At 45.4% G+C, this 21,488-nt stretch overlaps 1 protein-coding gene across 3 annotated transcripts in view; it reads left to right on the plus strand.

Annotated features, from left to right (window-relative positions):
* The window catches only part of ADAM22 (ADAM metallopeptidase domain 22), a 378,095-nt gene that overhangs the window by 312,382 nt on the left and 44,225 nt on the right, over positions 1–21,488 (plus strand). Inside the window, exons 27-29 of one of the 3 annotated variants that reach the window (XM_068235530.1) lie at positions 3,801–3,995; positions 10,908–11,008; positions 12,124–12,190. In XM_068235530.1, coding sequence (XP_068091631.1) covers positions 3,801–3,995; positions 10,908–11,008; positions 12,124–12,190 — 363 coding nt within the window. Of the gene's footprint in view, positions 1–3,800; positions 3,996–10,907; positions 11,009–12,123; positions 12,195–21,488 lie in introns of those variants that run through there. The other 2 variants (XM_068235532.1, XM_068235533.1) reach the window with 2 other exon arrangements.

The following is a 21,488-nucleotide window of genomic DNA, read 5'->3' on the forward strand; positions in this document are numbered from 1 at the left end:
GTTTCAGGTTTCTTTCACCTACCGTAAGAGCATGTAACTGAAGTTTAAGTTGAAGAAATAGATCAGAAAATAAGAACGTTCAAAAGCTTTTGTATTCTACTGAATTCAGTGAAAGGGACTTTGGCAAAGCCTCAGGGCAAGCAGAGGTCTGGGCGCTAGACTAGTTTAGAGGACCCAGCAGGAAACCTCATAGGGATCAATTCTCTCCAACCCTCTACAGCATGAAGCGTTGTGATTGGCTGAATAGTGTGGGCGTAGTTTACTACAACCTATCCAAAACCAAGCAGTTCAAGAGTTCAGTCACGGCAGTGGAATTTCTCAATGAGGTTCCTTGCTGGGTCCCCTAAATTAGACTAGCACCAATGTCTGTAGGCACCGACCTGTGATGTATCAAGGGGTGGGAATATTAAGGGTGTGTGCCCAGCATTAAGACAAGACTGGAGATCAGTATTCATCACTATTAATAATTTAAAGTAGTATTCCACTTACTGAATGTCACATCTGTAGATGATTTGAAATGTTGCAAACACTATTTTTGATTTCTTACGTTGCTGGTACCTGCAGAGACAGCTACAGCTATGCTACGAGATTAGTAACATCACAGTACTGACTAGTATAGGTGGAGTATGGATCTTCGTTGTCGGGGTAATAACGATAGCCCCTGCGACTCCCGCCTATGTGGGGGGGGGGGGGGGGGTTAAAGGGGCCCAGTCCTGTATCCAGGAGAGCAGCATCATACATTACCTTCATCCAGTATAGCGATATGGCCTCTTCTTCTCTTTGCTTGTGGCTCTTGATGCATGTCACATGACATGCATAGACGGGAGATGTAAGGAGATAGCCACTGTACAGTCTACAGAGAGAAGAGGATGAAGGTAGAGTGTGATGCTGCCACCACTGTTATGCACCCCTCAGCCTCCCACCCCCCTTCCACACCAGGAAGGATGAAATATTGATGCACTGCAATCTTGAGGAGTGGGGGGGAGGTTAAGCAGGAGGAGCCAGCTAAGTTTTGCTGGGAGAACTACTGGGATTACAGTGCACCCTTGTTCATGATTGGTGAGAGATCCACCTGGCACATCGTCTCAACCTAGCTGTTGGCCTTGTACAAAATCAATGAAGTCCTCTTTGGAAGCCAAGATCCTCCAGGAGAATAACACTGTCAGGCAGATGGTCTCAACCCAGCACTGGCCGAGGTTGTTGTTCTCCTCGAGGATCTTGGCATCCAAAAAGGACTGTAGTGATTTTGTACCAGGCCAACTGCTCGGTGGAGACAATCTGCCAAGGTGGACATTAAATTATGAATCAGACATATGTAGTATTGTATTTAAAAATAATCAGCGCTTAGAGGACCACTATCGTGAAAAAAGTAGGCAGTTCAAATCTGGCAGAACTGACCGGTTTTGGATTAGTCCATCTCCTCATAGGGAATTCTCGGGGTTTTCTTTGTTTTCAACAGCATTTTCTGAACAGCAGTTTAACTGCCAAAATAGTACGATGCCAGCCAGCTTCCCTACTCATTTGCACACTATTTTGTCAGTTAGACTTTGCAACTGCTGTTCAGGAAATGCTGTTTAAAACAAAGAAAACCCTTAGAATCCCCCCATGAGGAGATGGACTGGCCCAAAACTTGTCGGTTCTGTCAGATTTTAGCTGCCTTCTTTTTTCTCGATAGTGGTCCTTTAACCACTTGCCGACCGATCCACGCCAATTGGCGTGGAGGCGGTGGCAGCCCCAGGACCACTCAACTCCATCTGGCATGAAGTCCTGGGGCGGGGTTTTGTAGGAGATCGCACGCGCCGGTGCATGCGCATCTCTGCTTGAATTGTCTCCCAACGTGATCACCGCTAGGAGACTGTTAAATGGCGAAACTGCCATCTATTTACAATGTACAGCGCAGCGATCTAAAACAGCGCTGTACTGGTGACAGCCGTGTTACTCAGCTGTCCCCTACAGAGGATCAGGAGCGATCCGCTGTCATAGGCTGATGCCTATGACAGTCGATCGCGGTGATTGGCTGGCAGGGGGAGGGAGGGCTGTGAATTGAAAAAAAAAAAAGACAAATTTATTAATATTAAAAAATAAATAAATAAGATTTGAACAAACAGAGCAGCAGCGATCAGAGCCCACCAACAGAAATGGGCTCTTCTGCGTTCCACGTGGGCGCGCTGACGTCATCGGACGTCCTCAGGGCTGTACTGCGCAGGCGCAGTAGTTCTGCGCCTGCGCAGTACAGCCCGGAGGATGTCCGATGACGTCAGTGCGCCGACGTGGAACGCAGAAGAGCCCATCGTTGGAGAGCAGAAGAGTCCGACCTGGCAGCCGGCCTGGCCAGGTCGGGTCGGCCACCGGAGACCACCGGGAGCCTGCGGAGCGGCGGCGAGGGCACCTCCTGCCTGCCACGGGCTGGAGGAAGCCCCAGGTAAGTGGCTATGGATTTTTATTTTTTTACCCACTCACTGAACCTTCCCTTTAAGTGGTTCACATTTATCCCAGAGGTAATATGCCACCCTGTGTCAACACACTTCAGTGACCAATAACCAAAAACAAGTAAAATAGAGGCTTACCAGCCCACTATAGCCCGAATCCCAACGCTAGATATGGCTCTACGGAGATATCCTCCAGTTCCCCAACTGGCAGTTATCTTCCAAATCCAAATCCCACAGATGGTGATCAGGCCAGGATAACAATAGTACAATGGAAACAAACAGTTCAAACTGTTTGTTGCTAGTAGATCACATAAAAACCATAAAAGGAATAAAGCAACATGCATATGGGTCCCTATCCAAATAGGGAACCCCAAAGGTAAAGTGTGGTCTGTAATAATGTTGTAATAGGCTGAAGAGCGTGGTGCTGCCCGTCTCCCTCTTTTGGGAAGAACCTGCCAGTTGGAGATCTGGGGGATATCTCCGTAGAGCCATACATAGCCTCATGTTTAGGGCTTTAGTGCACTGGTAAGCCTCTATTACTTGTTTTTGGTGATTGGTCACTGAATATTGTTGACACCAGGGATGAGCAGAAACTACGCCAGTGCGAATTTACGCATCGTAGTTTGCATCTACGCATCGTAGTTCATAGGTGAAGTTTCAAAACTACGCTTACGAATTTACGCGTAGCGATACGTAGCTTACGCCAACTATGTGTAGTTAACGTGTGTATTGCGTAGTGAACTACGAATGTGTTACTTGCGTCTAATTTTTTCTGCGTCCGATTGTATGCTTACAAATTTAGGCATTGGAAAGGTCCCGTTATAAGCATTTAAAGAAAAATTAATGCGTAAAATTTTCTGCAAACGGGTATAAGCATCCGCATACACTACGCTTCGCACTATGCTTAATTGCGTATTTTAACGCGTAGTCTACGAAATGCATACGAAGTGAATATTTGATTTCGAATGCCGTAGTTTGGCGACGCGTAATTGCGAAAACTACGCGTAGTTCCAGTGTAGCGAAGTTGGCTGACTACGACCATCCCTGGTTGACACCGGGTGACATATTTAACTCTGAGATGAATTTTAAGCGCTGATTATTTTCAAATATTTGAGATTGGGGACTTCGGACAGACCTATTTATCAGCTGTTTTTAGATTCTATGCAAGCGCTGATTTTGTAATTTTAGACCTATGTAGACTACCTGTGACAATCCAGATTGTCTGTGGAGAGAGCGATGTGCGTCCATCTACCCAACCCCACCCCCCTCCCACGTCTCCACCCTCTGAATTAATATTGCCTGTGTGTTTTGTGGTGTTTTCCATGTTTGTTTGTCTTGTTTTCTGACTTTACGCTATCTATTGTGCTTTAGACAAACAACCCAGGGAGATTATGTAAAAAAGGCTGGAGATGTCGACTCTTTTTATAGCGACTTGCCTCCTGGAGTCAGCTCCAACTCGGCATCTAGTTCTAAGAAGAGGTCTGCTATTCTGTCGCATTTTCAGATATCTGCCTGTTCCATCCCACATTATTCCATTAGTCAGAACATTTCATTGTTTTGCCGAAGGTTTGACCACTTTTTATTTCCTTCTTTGTGGAATATTGATTAAAGAAAAAAAAAATATATTTAAAAAGATATTTCTGAATTCTTTGACTCCAAAGTAGACCTAACTGACATGTTTCCCAGGTGACTGAAGCGCAGCTGTCATTTTGCAGCAGTTGGTGACCTGAAAAGGAGTTGGTATAAGGGAATAGGAAGCGTACTATCTGGTGATTGGCTTCTTTTTTTTCAGATGCCACACATCCATAATAGAGATTTCTTCTGCTTTTAGGGATGTTCAGGGAACCCCATCTATTCCACACCAGACTAGCCTAACACTAATTCCCCTTGTGCCTAACTCCACCCCCTGCCCTATGCCTAACCTCCCTTCTCTGCACTGCCTGAGCCTAACCCCACCCCTGCCCTATGCATAACCTCCCTTCTCCAGACTGCTTGAGCCTAACCCCACCCCTGCCCTATGCCTAACCTCCCTTCTCTAGACTGCCTGAGCCTAACTCCACCCCTGCCCTATGCCTAACCCTCGATTCTCTAGATTGCCTGAGCCTAACCCCACCCCCTGCCCTATGCCTAACCTCCCTTCTCTGCACTGCCTGAGCCTAACCCCACCCTCTGCCCTATGCCTAACCTCGCTTCTCTGCACTGCCTGAGCCTAACTCCACCCCCTGCCCTATGCCTAACCTCCCTTCTCTAGACTGCCTGAGCCTAACCCCACCCCCTGCCCTATGCCTAACCTCCCTTCTCTGCACTGCCTGAGCCTAACTCCACCCCCTTCCCTATGTCTAACCTCCCTTCTCTAGACTGCCTGAGCCTAACTCCACCCCCTTCCCTATGTCTAACCTCCCTTCTCTGGACAGCTTGAGCCTGACCCCACCCTCTGCCCATAGTTTACCTCCCTTTTATGCATTGCCTGAGCCTAACCCCACCCTTTCCCCATTGCAGTGCCTATCCCTAACCACCATTCTCTGCACTGCCTAACCTTTTTTTCTGCCCAGTGACTAACAAACTCCTTTATTCTGTAATAACTGTGCCACCCCCACCCCTTGCCCTCTGCCTAAACCTAACCTCCTTTCTCTGTACTGTCTAAGCCCCTGAGCCCACTGATGCAGTTGTGTCTGCTTTTCAACTACACATCAGTGTTACAGATGCTGAAAAGCAGACAGAAGCGGACACAACTACGTGGGCTCAGGCCTTAAAAATAACCGCACCACCTTCCCAGTGCCAAACAATAACATCCCCCTTTGCAGTGCCTAATAGTCTTTCTCTTGGCTGTCTATCACACCTCTCACCCTCTGTTCTATAACCGTGACCTCCCTTCTTCACCACACTGCCTAAGGCCTAACCACACCTCCTGCCTGGTGCCTAACCCTCCTTTTTACCCCCATCCAGTGCCTAACACTAACCCAGGGCCGGATTTACCATAAGGCACTGTAGGCACGCGCCTACAGGTGCCTGATGATGGAAAGGCAGATCCCTCTCCTCCCACAGTGCCTCCCTCCTTATATATGTAGAGTCCTGATGAGAGTGTAAATGAGAGGTTACTCGCCCTGCTCTTGGCATTCCACTGATGAGATTTCCCTTCAGTCAGGTTCTGATGATATTGCTTTTTCTGCATCATTTGATTGTGTAGCCTGTAAGGGGAGGAGCATAGACTGCAGTGTCTGAGGAGATGCAGCCTACAGCAATGAAAGTCTGGGGTGCAGAAAGTTGCTGGTGAAGGACCTTCTGACCAGGAACTTTACCACTGAATTATCATCAGCTAATCGGAGTCCTTCTACACAGATAAAACCAAACTCAGCCAACAAGTGCCCACACAAGATTACAACACATTTGTGCCTGGATTTGGCTTTAAAGGATACCTAAGGTGAGAGACATATGGAAGCTGACATATTTTATTTTAAACAATGCGCCTGGCTGTTCTCCCGAGCCTCTGTCTCTAATACTTTTAACCACAGACCCTGAACAAGCATGCAGATCAGAAAGTAAATATGGCATCCTCCCTATCCCTCTCACCTCGGGTTCCTTTTAAAGGGGAACTGAAGTAAGAGGTATACGGAGGCTGCCATATTTATTTCCTTTTAATCAATACCAGTTGCCTGGCAGCCCTGTTGGTCTATTTCTCTGCAGTAGTATCTGAATAACACCAGAAACAAGCATGCAGCTAGTCTTGTCAGATCTGACTTTAAAGTCTGAAACACCTGATTTGCTGCATGCTTGTTCAGGGGCTATGGCTAATAGTATTAGAGGCAGAGGATCAGCAGGGCTGCCAGGCAACTGGTATTGCTTAAAAGGAAATAAACATGGCAGCCTCCATATACCTCTCTCTTCAGTTCCCCTTTAAGACCTCACAGGACAAGTGAAATAAGAAGGCACGTGGAAGCTGCTATATTTCTTTTAAACAAAAGAAAATAAATATCCTGCTGATCTTTTATGCATCAGTAGTGTCTGTATCACACACCTGAAACAAGCATGCAGCTAATCATGTTAGAATTTTGTCAGAAACAAATCTGTATGCTTGTTCAGGGTATATGGCTAAAGGTATTAGAGGCAGAGGATCAACAGGACAGCCAGGCAATATGCATTGTTTAAAAGGAAATAAATATGGCAGTCTCCAGTCACTTTAGGTTCCCTTTAATAGCTGACGAGAATGAGTACAGCATCTTCTTCTTCTCATATCTTTCACCTTTATAGCATTATGTTAACTGCTAAATGACAGCTGCGTTTGGTAGCACACCTGTCATCTATACACTGTTCCAGCACTCAAAACCAATATATCGTTTTTCAGTTCTCTAGAAAGTTGAGCCCGATCTCTTGATTATTGAAATGATTGTACCGGTTCATTGATCAGTCTGACAAAACCAAGGCTGCCAATAGTGTATAGGTGACAGGTACATGCTTGAGAGCACGGTTCTGGATTTTAAATGCCTTGTTATTTACTAGACAGTCCATAAAGTTGCCCAGCATGATATTAAACATTCTTTCATCCACAGTCTGTGTCAGACACTGACAGACTGGCTTTCAGAACTTGCCCCACCCTTCCCACCTTTTACAATGATCTTCCTACTTTGAAGTCAAAGAAGACGATTGATGATATTACAGTAATGCAATGACTGATGACTGGTTATGGAAAATCCTTGCATGAGAAAATAGACTGATTTCTGCTGATGATGCACTGATGGATTCGCAAACAGCCTGCAGCATGCTCAAGAGGCTGGGGAGAGATTCGCCATGGAGACAGGCCCGATCCACTTAAAGCAAAAATGAAGCGAAAAATGAAAAAAAAAAACCTTATGGCATAATGAATTGTATGTGTAGTACAGATAATGAATAAAACATTAGCAGCAGAGAAAAGAATCTCATATTTTTATTTTACGTTATATCGATTTTTTTTTTTAATAACATTACATCAGGCTGTCACAGTTGCAGTTTAAAAACCACAATCAGTCTTTTAAGCTATCAAACGAAGCAGAAATAATGGCACTTTGAACTTTCCTGCAGTGAAACTTTATTTCAAGCTGTCTCTCACTGTTTCTTGGCTGCTTAAGTGCTTCCGAAAACAGGACTGTATTGGACCCAGTGGGTGGAAGAGCTCAGAGAAGCTCTTTTGCTTAGATAGCAATTTAAGTTTTTTTACGTCTTCCTGTACTGGAAAACAGCATGAGGGCCCGTTCACACTAGTGAGTCGCAAAGTTTTGCGATTCAGAGCGATCGCGCCGAGCGCTTTTATAAGCACTGTATCGAGATCGCACCAGAATGGCGAGAAAACGCTGCAGGTAACACCTTTTGGCGATTGCCATTAATCGGGAAACGTGAAAGTGACATCACTGCCATATGGTTCCAATTGCGCTAGCGTTTTAAAAAGCACTAGGACTTCGGCGATTAGCGGGAATCACCTGCTAATCGCCCTAGTGTGAATGGGTCCTGAGACTCTTTTCTTTCCTACTAATGTTTTACTTCTTAGCTGTACTACACATTCAATGAATTATCTCATAAGTTTGTTTCGCTTCAGGTTTGCTCTGAAGTCCAACTATGCTCCAAACTGCACAATGCAAGTTTTATTAGCAGTACATTTTTTTTAAGCATCAAATGAGGCTGTTTGTGCAGTACAGTGTGCTACCTGCCCTGTCTGGATTCAGCCGGTGGGCAGGTCAATCAGATGTTTCAGTGTGATGCTAAAAGCAGGAAGACCTGTAGATGCCAGACTACAGTTCCCAGAATCCTCGCAGGGGCGTAACTAGAGGGGAGCAGCCAGAGCTGTCAGGCGCCCCAACTACTAAAGGGGCCCATGCACCTAACAATTTTCCCGCCGAAATACAGCAGATTCGATCACTGTGATCGAATCTGCTGTGAAATCGTTACGCAAACGATTGATTTCCATCCGAAAACAATTGTTCCTGTCGATTCCCATCGAGCCGTCCGTGCAGAAGATTTTGCTCGATCGCCGGCGGGTCGGGAGTGCGTCGATAGCGGAGTTCGCGTGCCCAACGACCGACGCAATACAGCGGCAATACATTACCTGTTCCGCCACCGCGTGTCCCCGCTGTCACCGCTGTCTTCCTCTCCGCAGGGTTCCGGACCAGCTGGCTTCACTGAACTTCCTGTCCCAGCAGGTTTCAGGCTGAAATCGATTCACAATCTGTTTGCAGTAAAGTCAGCCATACGATCCCTCTCTGATCAGATTCGATCAGAGAGGGATCTATCTGTTGGTCGAATCTGATGGCAAATCGACCGGCGTATAGCCACCTTTACTTTCTCTTCCTCTGATATAGTACGTAAACACAATTCGCCAGCACACCAAGAATAAAGGGGCCCATACACTCAGCCGATTTTCTGGCCAATCGAGCCAATCAACCGATTGACGGCCGATTTCGATGGATTTTCATCGAACTGGCAGGGTGGAAAATCTAGGTCGATCTGATGAGATTGCTTATCATTTTGCATTGGTCCTAATGGAAATCTGATGGCAAAAAAATGCCATCAGATCGAATTTCAATAGATTTCAAACTGAAATCTATTGGAATTCTATCCTAGTAAAAAATGTTCTAAAAACACATCAGATAGATAAGAAATCCATCTGATGATCTATCTGCTGCTAATCTGCCGAGTGTATGGGTACCTTCAGTTTAAATGCTCTGCACTTTTATTGTGCAATCGTCCACACAGTATTCCGACAATTGTTTCGGGGGGCCTCGCTGGGTCCCCCTTTCTCACAGCATATGGTACCACATGGGGACCCTGCGAGGCTCCCGAGACAATTGTCGGATTTCTGTGTGGAGGATTGCACAATAAAAGTGTGAAGCATTTAAATGTATTCTTGGTGTGCTGGTGAACTGTGTTTACATTTAATACTGTGACTTTGCCATAGTCACCTCTCCAAGCACCCATAAACTAATGTTGTGCCTGCTTCATTGGAATATTCCTCCGATACAGAGGACTCTACTTCAGATCAGGCTTTTTTTTGGCTGCACTTGTTATGGGTCTGAAGATCATGATGGTCACACTTGTTTTATGACCCTTGTGAGATGGGCCCCAAGGCCGTGAAGGGCACCAAGGGGAGGCAAAGGAAGGGGTGTGTGCATTGGGTCCCTATTACATTTTTGCTGGGGTGGGGTGCATGACGTTACGTCACTGCTTGCATTACAGTAGAATACTACATGAGGATGGGGATGTGTAGTACACAGGAAGTAGGTGGTGAGCGGTTGAGAGACTTCAGTTTGATAGTATGAAGCTATAGGCAGGAGAGGTCTTAGTGCGGTATGCATAGGCACACAGCAACTGGCAAACACATCTGCAATTAAAAACAAGGAACACCAAGAGCCCCAATAGTGTAATATGTACTGGTAAATGGTTACTAGGTAGAGTAAATATTAATACTCACAAACCAGGGTTACCATTAGGCAACCACTGTAAAGGCAGGTGGGGAGATTTTCCTGACCTCACTCAGGAATAAGAAGATGAGAAAAAGGGGGTTCAGCCCTCCACTCAGGGTGGACTCCATATTATGCAGGAGAACAGAGGCACCAAAAGGATAAAAGGAAGCTAAACCAAATTCTTGGTAAATAGAGGAGGTAGTGGTGGACTCACCTCCTCCAAGTAGACACACAACGACTGTAGTAAAGACAGTCAATATATTTTATTTATGAACTCCAAATATGCAACGCGTTTCACAGGTTTGATCCCGCTTCATCAGGCAATAACAACGGAGCAATAGAAATTGTACATTTGACAATATGTACAGACTCTGGTTCAGCTGGGGTGTTGGGTCTTCCAGGGCTGGAGATGATTGGAGATTATTAGTGATACTGCCAACCTGGTCTGGGTTTCTAAACTAAATTCTTCTATTAGATTGCAAGAGTTAATTTCATTTCAATTTATGGAAATCCTAAAGAAACCTGAAGTTTTATGGGATTTCACTTTTGCAGAAGGCTGCAGTGTTAACTACATTGAGAGCTGCCTAGGCAGAGCTCTCCTGCAGTCTATTCACAGTTGCTCATAAGAACTAACAGAGAGGTTGATCTGCCTAAACAAACACAGAACACAGAGAAGTGAATTTCTTCAGCAACTTTATGTGGAATAAAGACTCTTCATTATGTGCTGTGCAAGAGTTCTGGCAGAACATCAACAGGACTGACATGAGTGACATTGAAGACATTGACATACCCAATGCTGATTCCTACTTCATAGTGTGTGGGCTGCATGCCTAGGCATGCTGGTCCATGCTGTCTTCCCTGCCTAGTCCCGGTCTTCTCAGTGAGATAAAAAGTTGTCACTATTTGTCCTTGTCCAGTGTATTATTATTTTTGTTTTGTTTATTGTCATTGCCATGTGTTATTCTGTGATGTTTGTCCACTACAAGAATCATACTCATCACTGCTGATCAGGTTCTATGGAAGGTTTCAGCGCCGTCTGTTCTGTCACCAGATCTAATGGATTGTCTCACTCGTGGAGCGAGCGGATTCCGGACACCAAGCATGTCTCTGACGTGTGCGAGAACGGGAGACCGAGGAGCAACTCCTGGCAAGGTGAGATGTCTACGGTATTGTAATAATAGTGCTAATTATGTGTATAGTGCTTTTCTCAATAGCACATTAAAACAGGCCCGGATTTACCTCACTGGAGCCTATAGGCACAGATGTCCTGGCACCCTAGACTCCGCCCTCCACAAACCTACAAACTCCCGCCGAACCCCACCGCAAGTGTGCTGGCTGGCCCAGCTGTCATTCATCCCTTACTTCCCCTGTCCGTCATAGATAGCTACAGGTGCCTCTTGTCATTAGGTAGCCAGAAATACCCTCAATAATATTAAGTAGCTAGATGTGCCCCCAAATATTAGGTAGCTAGAAGAAAATCAGTATATGGTAGTTACTGTTGCCCCTGACTGAAGGGAGATCTTGTCAGTGGAATGCGGAGAGCAGGGTGATGAGTAACCTCTCATTTACACTCTCATCAGCACTCTGCACGGGGAGGAGGGAGGAAAGCGCTCGGGGAGGGAAATGAGCTGCCTTTCCATCAAGAGGCACCTGTAGGCACGTGCCTACAGTGCCTTATGGTAAATCTGGCCCTGATTACAAATGTTTGGTAACATTGTGGCTCATTACTAAAAAAAATAAATTCTATTCACTTCTTTTTACATTTAAATTTTTGTTATAGGCTTTTATTATCCTACTTTCAATGACTGCAGTCCCCAGAAATATCAGGCAGATAAGGAGTGCTGTAATTAGCAGTAGCAATGAGCAAACAAAAGCTTTCATCAGCCTCAGGGGGAGAGGGGGGTAGGTTTATGTGCTTCAAACAGTTTAGAGATCTCACACTTGATTACCTTCACGCCTTCCCCTGGATAAATAAGGACAGAGGGAAATGGCAGCTCCTACAGCTATTAGAAACCAGGACAGAGCATGCGCAGAAGAGTGCAGCTGGCCAGAATACTGGGAGTTTTTACAATTGAATGAAGCCACCACAGAGGACAGCAAGAGACCATCCGGACCTCAAGGGACTGGAGGAAGCCCCAGGTAAGTATAAATCATGCCACCATCGCCATTTCAGGGTGACTTTGATTGCACTGTTGTGTTTTCTTTTGCTTAAGTAAGCTGTATACTTTTTTCACTTATTTTGTGTTGAATTTTGTCATGTTTTCCAGGAAACATAAGCAGCAGCAAGAAGAAGCTCAGAGGAAAGCGCTTCAGACCCCGGTCCAATTCTACAGAGTAAGAGCTTCCCGTTCAAGCCCTCCATGCCATGTTACACCCAGCAGACTAGGCTCTGTGCAGGACTTAGGCCATCCGGGACTTACTGACGGCTGTGCGACCGCATGTTCCAACTATCCTAGTAGGCGTTCTGCTGGGACTTGTAGTCGTACATCCGCTAGTGCCGCAGGATGCCTAAATGTCGTTTTACCCGAAGCTTGCTTTGTGCACACACAGCTTAAAGGATACCCGAATTGACATGTGACATGATGAGGTAGACATGTGTATGTACAGTGCCCACAAATAACTATGCTGTGTTCCTTTTTTTCTTTCTCTGCCTGAAAGCGTTAAATATCAGGTATGTAAGTGGCTGACTCAGTCCTGACTCAGAAGTGACTACAATGTGACCCTCACTGATAAGAAATCCCAACTATAAAACACTTTCCTAGCAGAAAATGACTTTTGAAAGAGATAAAAAGGGAAATTTCTTATCAGTGAGGGTCACACTGTAGTCACTTCCTGTCTGAGTCAGGACTGAGTCAGCCACTTACATACAGTGGTGTGAAAATCTATTTGCCCCCTTCCTGATTTCTTATTCTTTTGCATGTTTGTCACACTTAAATGTTTCTGCTCATCAAAAACCATTAACTATTAGTCAAAGATAACATAATTGAACACAAAATGCAGTTTTAAATGATGGTTTTTATTATTTAGTGAGAAAAAAACTCTCAAAACCTACATGGCCCTGTGTGAAAAAGAAATTGCCCCCTGAACCTAATACCTGGTTGGGCCACCCTTAGCAGCAATAACTGCAATCAAGCGTTTGCGATAACTTGCAACGAGTCTTTTACAGCGCTCTGGAGGAATTTTGGCCCACTCATCTTTGCAGAATTGTTGTAATTCAGCTTTATTTGAGGGATTTCTAGCATGAACCGCCTTTTTAAGGTCATGCCACAACATCTCAATAGGATTCAGGTCAGGACTTTGACTAGGCCACTCCAAAGTCTTCATTTTGTTTTTCTTCAGCCATTCAGAGGTGGATTTGCTCGTGTGTTTTGGGTCATTGTCCTGCTGCAGCACCCAAGATCGCTTCAGCTTGAGTTGACGAACAGATGGCCGGACATTCTCCTTCAGGATTTTTTGGTAGACAGTAGAATTCATGGTTCCATCTATCACAGCAAGCCTTCTAGGTCCTGAAGCAGCAAAACAACCCCAGACCATCACACTACCACCACCATATTTTACTGTTGGTATGATGTTCTTTTGCTGAAATGCTGTGTTACTTCTACGCCAGATGTAACGGGACACGCACCTTCCAAAAAATTCAATTTTTGTCTCGCCGGTCCACAAGGTATTTTCCCAAAAGTCTTGGCAATCATTGAGATGTTTTTTTTAGCAAAATTGAGACGAGCCTTAATGTTCTTTTTGCTTAAAAGTGGTTTGTGCCTTGGATATCTGCCATGCAGGCCGTTTTTGCCCAGTCTCTTTCTTATGGTGGAGTCGTGAACACTGACCTTAATTGAGGCAAGTGAGGCCTGCAGTTCTTTAGATGCTGTCCTGGGGTCTTTTGTGGCCTCTCGGATGAGCTTTCTCTGCGCTCTTGGGGTAATTTTGGTTGGCCGGCCACTCCTGGGAAGGTTCATCACTGTTCGATGTTTTTGCCATTTGTGGATAATGGCTCTCACTGTGGTTCACTGGAGTCCTAAAGCTTTAGAAATGGCTTTATAACCTTTACCAGACTGATAGATCTCAATTACATTTGTTCTCATTGGTTCCTGAATTTCTTTGGATCTTGGCAAGATGTCTAGCTTTTGAGGTGTTTTTGGTCTACTTCTCTGTGTCAGATAGCTCCTATTTAAAGAGAGTCTGAAGCGAGAATAGATCTCGCTTCAGACCTCATATATAGCAGGGGCACGTGTGCCCCTGCTAAAACGCCGCTATCCCGCGGCTTAATGGGGGTCCCTGTCCCCCCAAATCCCCTCCGTAATGCGGGGGAGCGCTTCCGCATTGGGGCAGGGCTAACCGCCGCAGCCCTGCCCCACGCGCGTCTGTCAGCACGTATCTCCGCCTCTCCCCCGCCCCTCTCAGTCTTCCTTCACTGAGAGCGGCGGGGGAGAGGCGGCGATGCGCGTCTGATAGATGCGACTGGAGGCAGGGCTGCAGCCGTTAGCCCTGCCTCCAGGAAGAAAGAAATCTACGACCAACTTGCGACCAAGGTTAGCGGGGGGTGGGTTGGGGGTGAAGGGACCCTCGTGCAGCCGCGGGATAGCGGCATTTTAGCAGGGGCACACATGCCCCTGCTATATATGAGAGCTGAAGCGAGATTTAGTCTCGCTTCAGTGTCTCTTTAAAGGGATACTGTAGGGGGGTCGGAGGAAAATGAGCTGAACTTACCCGGGGCTTCTAATGGTCCCCCGCAGACATCCTGTGCCCGCGCAGCCGCTCACCGATGCTCCAGCCCCGCCTCCGGTTCACTTCTGGAATTTCTGACTTTAAAGTCAGAAAACCACTGCGCCTGCGTTGCCGTGTACTCGATCCCGCTGATGTCATCAAGAGCGCACAGCGCAGGCTCAGTATGGTCTGTGTCTGCGCAGTACACTCCTGGTGACATCAGCGGGAGCGAGGACACGGCAACGCAGGCGCAGTGGTTTTCTGACTTTAAAGTCAGAAATTCCAGAAGTGAACCGGAGGCGGGGCCGGAGCATTGGGGAGTGGCTGCACGGGCACAGGATGTCTGCGGGGCACCATTAGAAGCCCCGGGTAAGTTCAGCTCATTTTCCCCCGACCCCCCTACAGTATCCCTTTAAGTGATTTCTTGATTGAAACAGGTATGGCAGTAATCAGGCCTAGGGGTGACTACAGAAATTGAACTCAGGTGTGATAAACCACAGTTATTTTTTAACAAGGGGGGCAATCAGTTTCACACAGGGCCATATAGATTTGGAGTTTTTTTTCCCTCACTAAATAATAAAAACCGTCATTTAAAACTGCATTTTGTGTTCAATTATGTGATCTTTGACTAATAGTTAACGGTTTTTGATGAGCAGAAACATTTAAGTGTGACAAACATGCAAAAGAATAAGAAATCAGGTAGGGGGCAAATCGTTTTTCACACCACTGTACCTGATATTTAACTCTTTCAGGCAGAGAAAAAAAAAAAAAAGGAACACAGCATAGTTATTTGTGTGCTTGGCACTGTACATACACATGTCTATCTCATCATGTCACATGTCAGTTCACGTATCCTTTAAGACAAGCATTCACTTTGTGTCATCTGTCATCGATGCGAGTGCATGCCGTTCACACCAGCGGGTCCCGATCACTGACATCATGTGCAGAGTGATTTTATATCACTCTAATCTGCGGTGAAAGGCTCATCAGCGACACTGTGGCAAGTTACTATTCAGAAACATTGTAGAATTTATTTTATTTTTTTCTATCTAGCACTATTTTTTGTGTGTGTTTGGTTGGACAAAATATTATTTATGAGTATTTAAAGAGCGACTTTACCAAAAGATAGTAGTAGGGGAAAAAGTAAATCAAGATATAGCAAAGTGAGAAATGTAAAAAAATAGAAGGGAGATCAAGAAATGCTTGATACTGACCCTGTATTTTGTTTACGTGGTTTGGTCCTCCGTGAGCCTGTATGACAGCATCTTTAGTGCTAGCAGGCATGAAAAAAAATGCTGTTACCTATAAACACGCCCACTAACAATGTGATTTGCTGAAAGGTTTTTTATATGCAGAACGAGGTACTGCTTGCTTGGCAACAGCATTTCAACCCCTACAATTCTTTGCGGTTCTCAGACAGGAAAGTTTCATAGCCATGGCTAAAAAAGCCAGGAAATGGTCATTACCACAGTTAGCCAGCACACTGTGGGAGGGGCTTCAACTCATTATCAGCCTCCAAGGCATCCCTGATAAATGATTATCAGGTAGTGGAGAGGCACACCTTACCGTGAGAGATTTGGGTGCTTAGCCTCGATGCAAAAGCAACATCAGTCCGTATACGTAATCCAAGTACGGCTAGCACACCAATATAAATATTGCAGGAGGTTTATTCCTTATTGCATGTGCAACATATGACAATTGTTTCGGGGCCTCGGAGGGTCCCCTTCATCAGATACAGTGCAGACATACAGTATGTCTGCACTGGTATGTCTGCACTGTATCTGATGAAGGGGACCCTCCGAGGCCCCGAAACAATTGTCATATGTTGCACATGCAATAAGGAATAAACCTCCTGGAATATTTATATTGGTGTGCTAGCCGTACTTGGATTACTGATAAATGATTAGAGAAAAGGCAAAGATTTATCTTGGTAAAGGGGCCATACTGATTGGTATCAAGTTCAATCTTGCATTAAAGTTCCTCTTTAATGTGCTAACAGGAGGTGAAGCTGTAAACAGTTTAGATTAAACACATCTCCGTCTTTGGGTGCGTACACGCATTCAATTTTGATTGGCCAATTTTTGCACCTTCATGTAGTTTGTAAGTAAACATCTGTTCATAGTATATACTACATGGAAGTGGTAACATTGGCCAATCAAAATTGGATATGTGTATGCATCCTAAGACAAAATATTAAACATTACTGGGAGAGGGAGCCAGTGAGATGGTAACAACTACTTATACTGCAGGCAGAGTAGAACAGTGCTACAGCATTACAGTGATTCATTAGAGACCTTTGTCAAGGACGGCCATTTTCCCTATCGCATTGTCCATTATTACTATGCAAATCGACCAACTGACTATGGAAAGATTTACAAATGTTTTTACCCTTCATAGCAATCCTGTAGCCTGATTTTATTTTGTTTCTCGGTCTTTGTTCTCCTTTAAGAAGAAGAATGTAAAAAATTATGATGATCTGTTATTTCTGTTTGTTTTTCCAAACACACCAAGTGGCAAATTAGCACACCACTGTACTTCACCACTTGGTCTGTTTGATGGATATACGGTAATGATTTATTGTCTTGATGAAGGTGTCCTGCATTTTCCCAAAACATTGATCCTCTGAAATTAACCAGCAGTTACTAACACTGGACATTCTGATCTTTACAACTTTTTTTTTTAAATTAGCCAATACAATGTATGATGTGGACTGTTTACAGGGCAGCATCTGTCGTAATTAACAGAGCGAATACAATTCTAGACTATTCCTTAACAGGTCAAGTCAAAGGTCCCATAAAAATATTATACATTGAGTATAACTGCATACAATTATGATAAACTAACATTTACTTTTCATGTTTTTTTTCCAAAAGCCCAGTTTGTGACTGGTTCTCTTAAACACATAACTGAGAGTACTGCCTTTATTTTGTCTCTTCAGTCAGCTGCAGAGTGTTTACTTCTTTCTCATTTCTCTCTGAAAACCGGTGCAAGTTGTCTCTTGCCAGCAGTCATTCCTTAAAGAAAACCTGACGCTAAAATAAACCTATGAGATAATAAATTGTATGTGTAGTACAGCTAAAAAATAGAGCATTAGTAGCAGAGAAAAGAGTCTCATATTGTTTTCCAGTACTGGAAGAGTTAAGAAACCTCAGTTGTTATCTATGCAAAAGAGCTTCTCTGAGCTATTCGATCCAACTTGGGTGGAATACAGTCCTGTTTTCTGAAGCATTTAAACAGCCAAGAAACAGTGAGAGAGACAGCTTGAGATAAGGTTTTACTGCAGGAAAGTTCAAAGGGTCATTCGCTCTGCTCTGTTTTATAGCTTAAAGTAAACCATAGACTAACTAATACATTGAATCAATACATACCCGGGGCTTCCTCCAGCCCCATAAACATGTCTGAGTCACACGCCGTCCTCCTGCAGTCTGCCATTCAGCCGCGATCAGCCCCGGTAACAGGCTCAGTCGGGTCCAGTTTGGGTCTTCTGTGCTTGCACGGATCTGTCGCAAATGCGCAGTAGACCCGGACTGACACGACTGAACCTGTTACCGCGGCTGAACGTCTGACCACGGGAGGGCGGCGTGGGACTCAGACATGCTTATGGGGTTGGAGGAAGCGGCAGGTAAGTATCGATTCAATGTATTAGTCTCTGGTTTACTTTAAAATATGGAATGTGGTTTGTAAACTGCAAATATGACAGAATGATGCAATGTTGTAAAAAAAAAAGCTATATAACTGAAAATAAAAAAATTAGACTCTTTTCTTTGCTACTAATGTTCTATTCTTTATCCGTACTACACATTCAATTCATTATATCATAAGTTCTGTAGTTTATTCCTAAAATCTGTGTAAGGCAAAGAGATATCTAATCTAATAATAGACCGGTGGGTGGTTGTCAAGGGAGAACTTGTACTGTTTTCCAGAGGCGACTTGCCTGAAAGTAGGGCCGGATTTACGACTGAGAGGCCCATAGGCACAGGTGTTCTGGTGCCCTATACCCCGCCCCTCAACACAGGCCACACCCCCCACAAGTAAAAATATTCTGAACTCTAATCCCTTCCTTATATCTCCAACTGTCCTTAGAATGACTCTCATCACTGTCTCATATCATCCTTCGTGACAAGAGACCGGGATTAGGGTGTGTCTGAGGCTAGTAGTATGAGGCAAGGATTAGACTGTAAGCTCCTGAGGTCAGTGATCTGAGGAGAGGGGCTGCTTCTCCCGCATAAGGCGCCCGTAGGCATGTGCCTACGGTGCCTTATGGAAACAAGATCCGGCCCTGCCTGGAAGCAAGAGACATCTGCATCTGAGTGGAGCGGCCCTGTCTCCTGCTATCTCTACACTGCGCATTATCCAAGCTGTTGTATCTCCTGGATGCTTTGCTTTGCCTGCATGTTTCTACTTTTACTGTGTACTTGTGTTCTGTTCCCCTCTCTTGTCTTCTCTCTGATCCGAGCCTGTGTTGTACTATCAGACTGTATACCCTGCTTTCTCTCTCTTCTTCTGTTCCCCTTCTGTTGCTTTCCGCAGGTATTTTAACACTTCCCACAAAAGACAGCATTATGTAGCTATATGGGTAGAAGATGTGAATAAAAACACAGACGGACCGTACATTAGGTATTCTATAATGTGACGCTTGATGTCGCCATCAAGTGCTATGGCGGAGCTTGAGATATATACATAGCAAGGTATATATACAGGCAGGCCATGTATAAGTAGATATATATACCCACTCATGTGCTTATGTATATATCGGTTAGTGTCGGCCTGTAAGCTTTTAAAAGGAGAAAAACATCCCCAAAGTGGCAGCCTGGGTTGGGTCTGATTTACTTGCGTTCTCCGGGATCCAGCGATCTGATAAAACCAGGGTGCATAGTTTTTTGAAAAGGTGTGCTGTTCAGTGGGTCATATCAGATTATAGTGCTGTTTGCTGTAAGGGGGGTGTTGCTCCTGTGTAGCGAGCATGTGATCCGTTTGATCATGTGATTATAGAGGCTTGGATTTGCTGTGATCACGTTCCTGCTTGACAGCATGATTGTCATAACCAGCAAATCAGAGCCTTAAAAATCTGTCACCTGATCAAAATGGTCACATGCTACTCCATGAGTTCTGCTACACGCCGGCAACTCTACTGAGTGGTTAGTAAAGTAGTAATGCTGATTGTGACGTACCTCCCAGTAAAATCTCCTGTAAAACTATGATTTGACTCCCTAAGCAGTCAAATCCCCTTTCCCCCACAGCGATCCCCACATCTGCCGGGAGTCATACAAATAGTGGCGCCAACATGCTCCCTCACATTAAAAAAGGGCGCAGATTTTACCAGTAAAATATCAGTCATTTTACTAATGGCCTAACCTGACCAAATTCTCACTCGAACCCTCCCCGTATGTAACCGACCCTAACTGATGCCTAACCCTAACTGATGACCCCCCCCCCCCGCTGATGCCTAACTCTAAGTGACACTCCCCCCCCCCCCCACCACCACCACCAATGTATGACCTTAACCAATCCCCCCAATGCCTAACCCTAACTACCTGTCCAACTGATGCCTAACCCACCTCTCCAACTGATGCCTAACAGTAACCGACCCCAACCTTAACTGATGCCTAACCCTAACTGATGACCCCCCCAGCCGATCCCTAACCCTAAGTGACACTCCCCCCACAAATGTATGACCTTAACCAATCCCCCCAATGCCTAACCCTAACTACCTGTCCAACTGATGCCTAACCCTAACTGACCTCTCCAACTGATGCCTAACAGTAACCGACCCCAACCTTAACTAATGCCTAACCCTAACTGATGACCCCCCCAGCCGCTCCCTAGCCCTAAGTGACACTCCCCCCCCCCCCCCCCCCCCCCACAAATGTATAACCCTAACCAATCGCCCCAATGCCTAACCCTAACTACCTGTCCAATTGATGCCTAACCCTAACTGACCTCTCCAACTGATGCCTAACAGTAACCGACCCCAACCTTAACTGATGCCTAACCCTAACTGATGACCCCCCCAGCCGATCCCTAACCCTAAGTGACACTACCCCCCCCCCCCACCAATGTATAACCCTAACCAATATCCCCAATGCCTAACCCTAACTACCTGTCCAACTGATGCCTAACCCTAACTGACCTCTCCAACTGATGCCTAACAGTAACCGACTCGACCCTAACTGATGCCTAACCCTAACTGATGACCCCCCCCCCCAACCGATGCCTAACCCTAACTACCTGTCCTACTGATGCCTAACCCTAACTGCCCCCCCAATCTATGCCTAACCATAACTGACCTCCCCCCAAGCAATACCTAACTGATCCCCCCCAACCGATGCCTAGCCCTAACCAATCCCTCCCAACCAATCCCTAACCAACCCCTCATGCCTGAACCTATTTTCCCCCAGCCATGCTGCCTTTAGTCAATATTCTCTTTTCAATTAGCACTTTGCACTGTGCCCTAATAGACCCATAAAATTGCATTGAGGAAATAGCTGGGCAATTTTTAACTCACGTTATATTTTAATGATTTGCCCATGACTCCCCCTCATTTATTACAAGTGTGACTACAACACTTGCTCTGGGGTAGGGGGGCGCAGAGCATGAAGCAGAGGGAAGAAGAGTAATTCTTTGTTCCTCAACACTGGGACACCGGTAGCTGTGTCTCTGCCTGAGAAGTTGTGTGAAAACTCCAGGATGACCTAGACTGTTGACGTACAGTTCTAGCCAGTGCTGTGGGATTGGGACCACTTCAGCATGGTCGCTGTTTCACTAACCTTTCAGCAATCTCAGTCAAGGCCGGATTTATAGTTTTTCCACCCCTAGGCCGAGTATGTTGGGGCTCCCCGTCCAGCAACACCCCTCCCATTCCACATGTAGCCCCCATTCTGTGTATAACATTCCTAGAGCTGCTGCCTCTTTCTTTGCTTTAGAGCTC

This window comes from Hyperolius riggenbachi, chromosome 5, assembly GCF_040937935.1.
Source record: "Hyperolius riggenbachi isolate aHypRig1 chromosome 5, aHypRig1.pri, whole genome shotgun sequence".
NCBI classification, from domain to species: Eukaryota; Metazoa; Chordata; class Amphibia; order Anura; family Hyperoliidae; genus Hyperolius; species Hyperolius riggenbachi.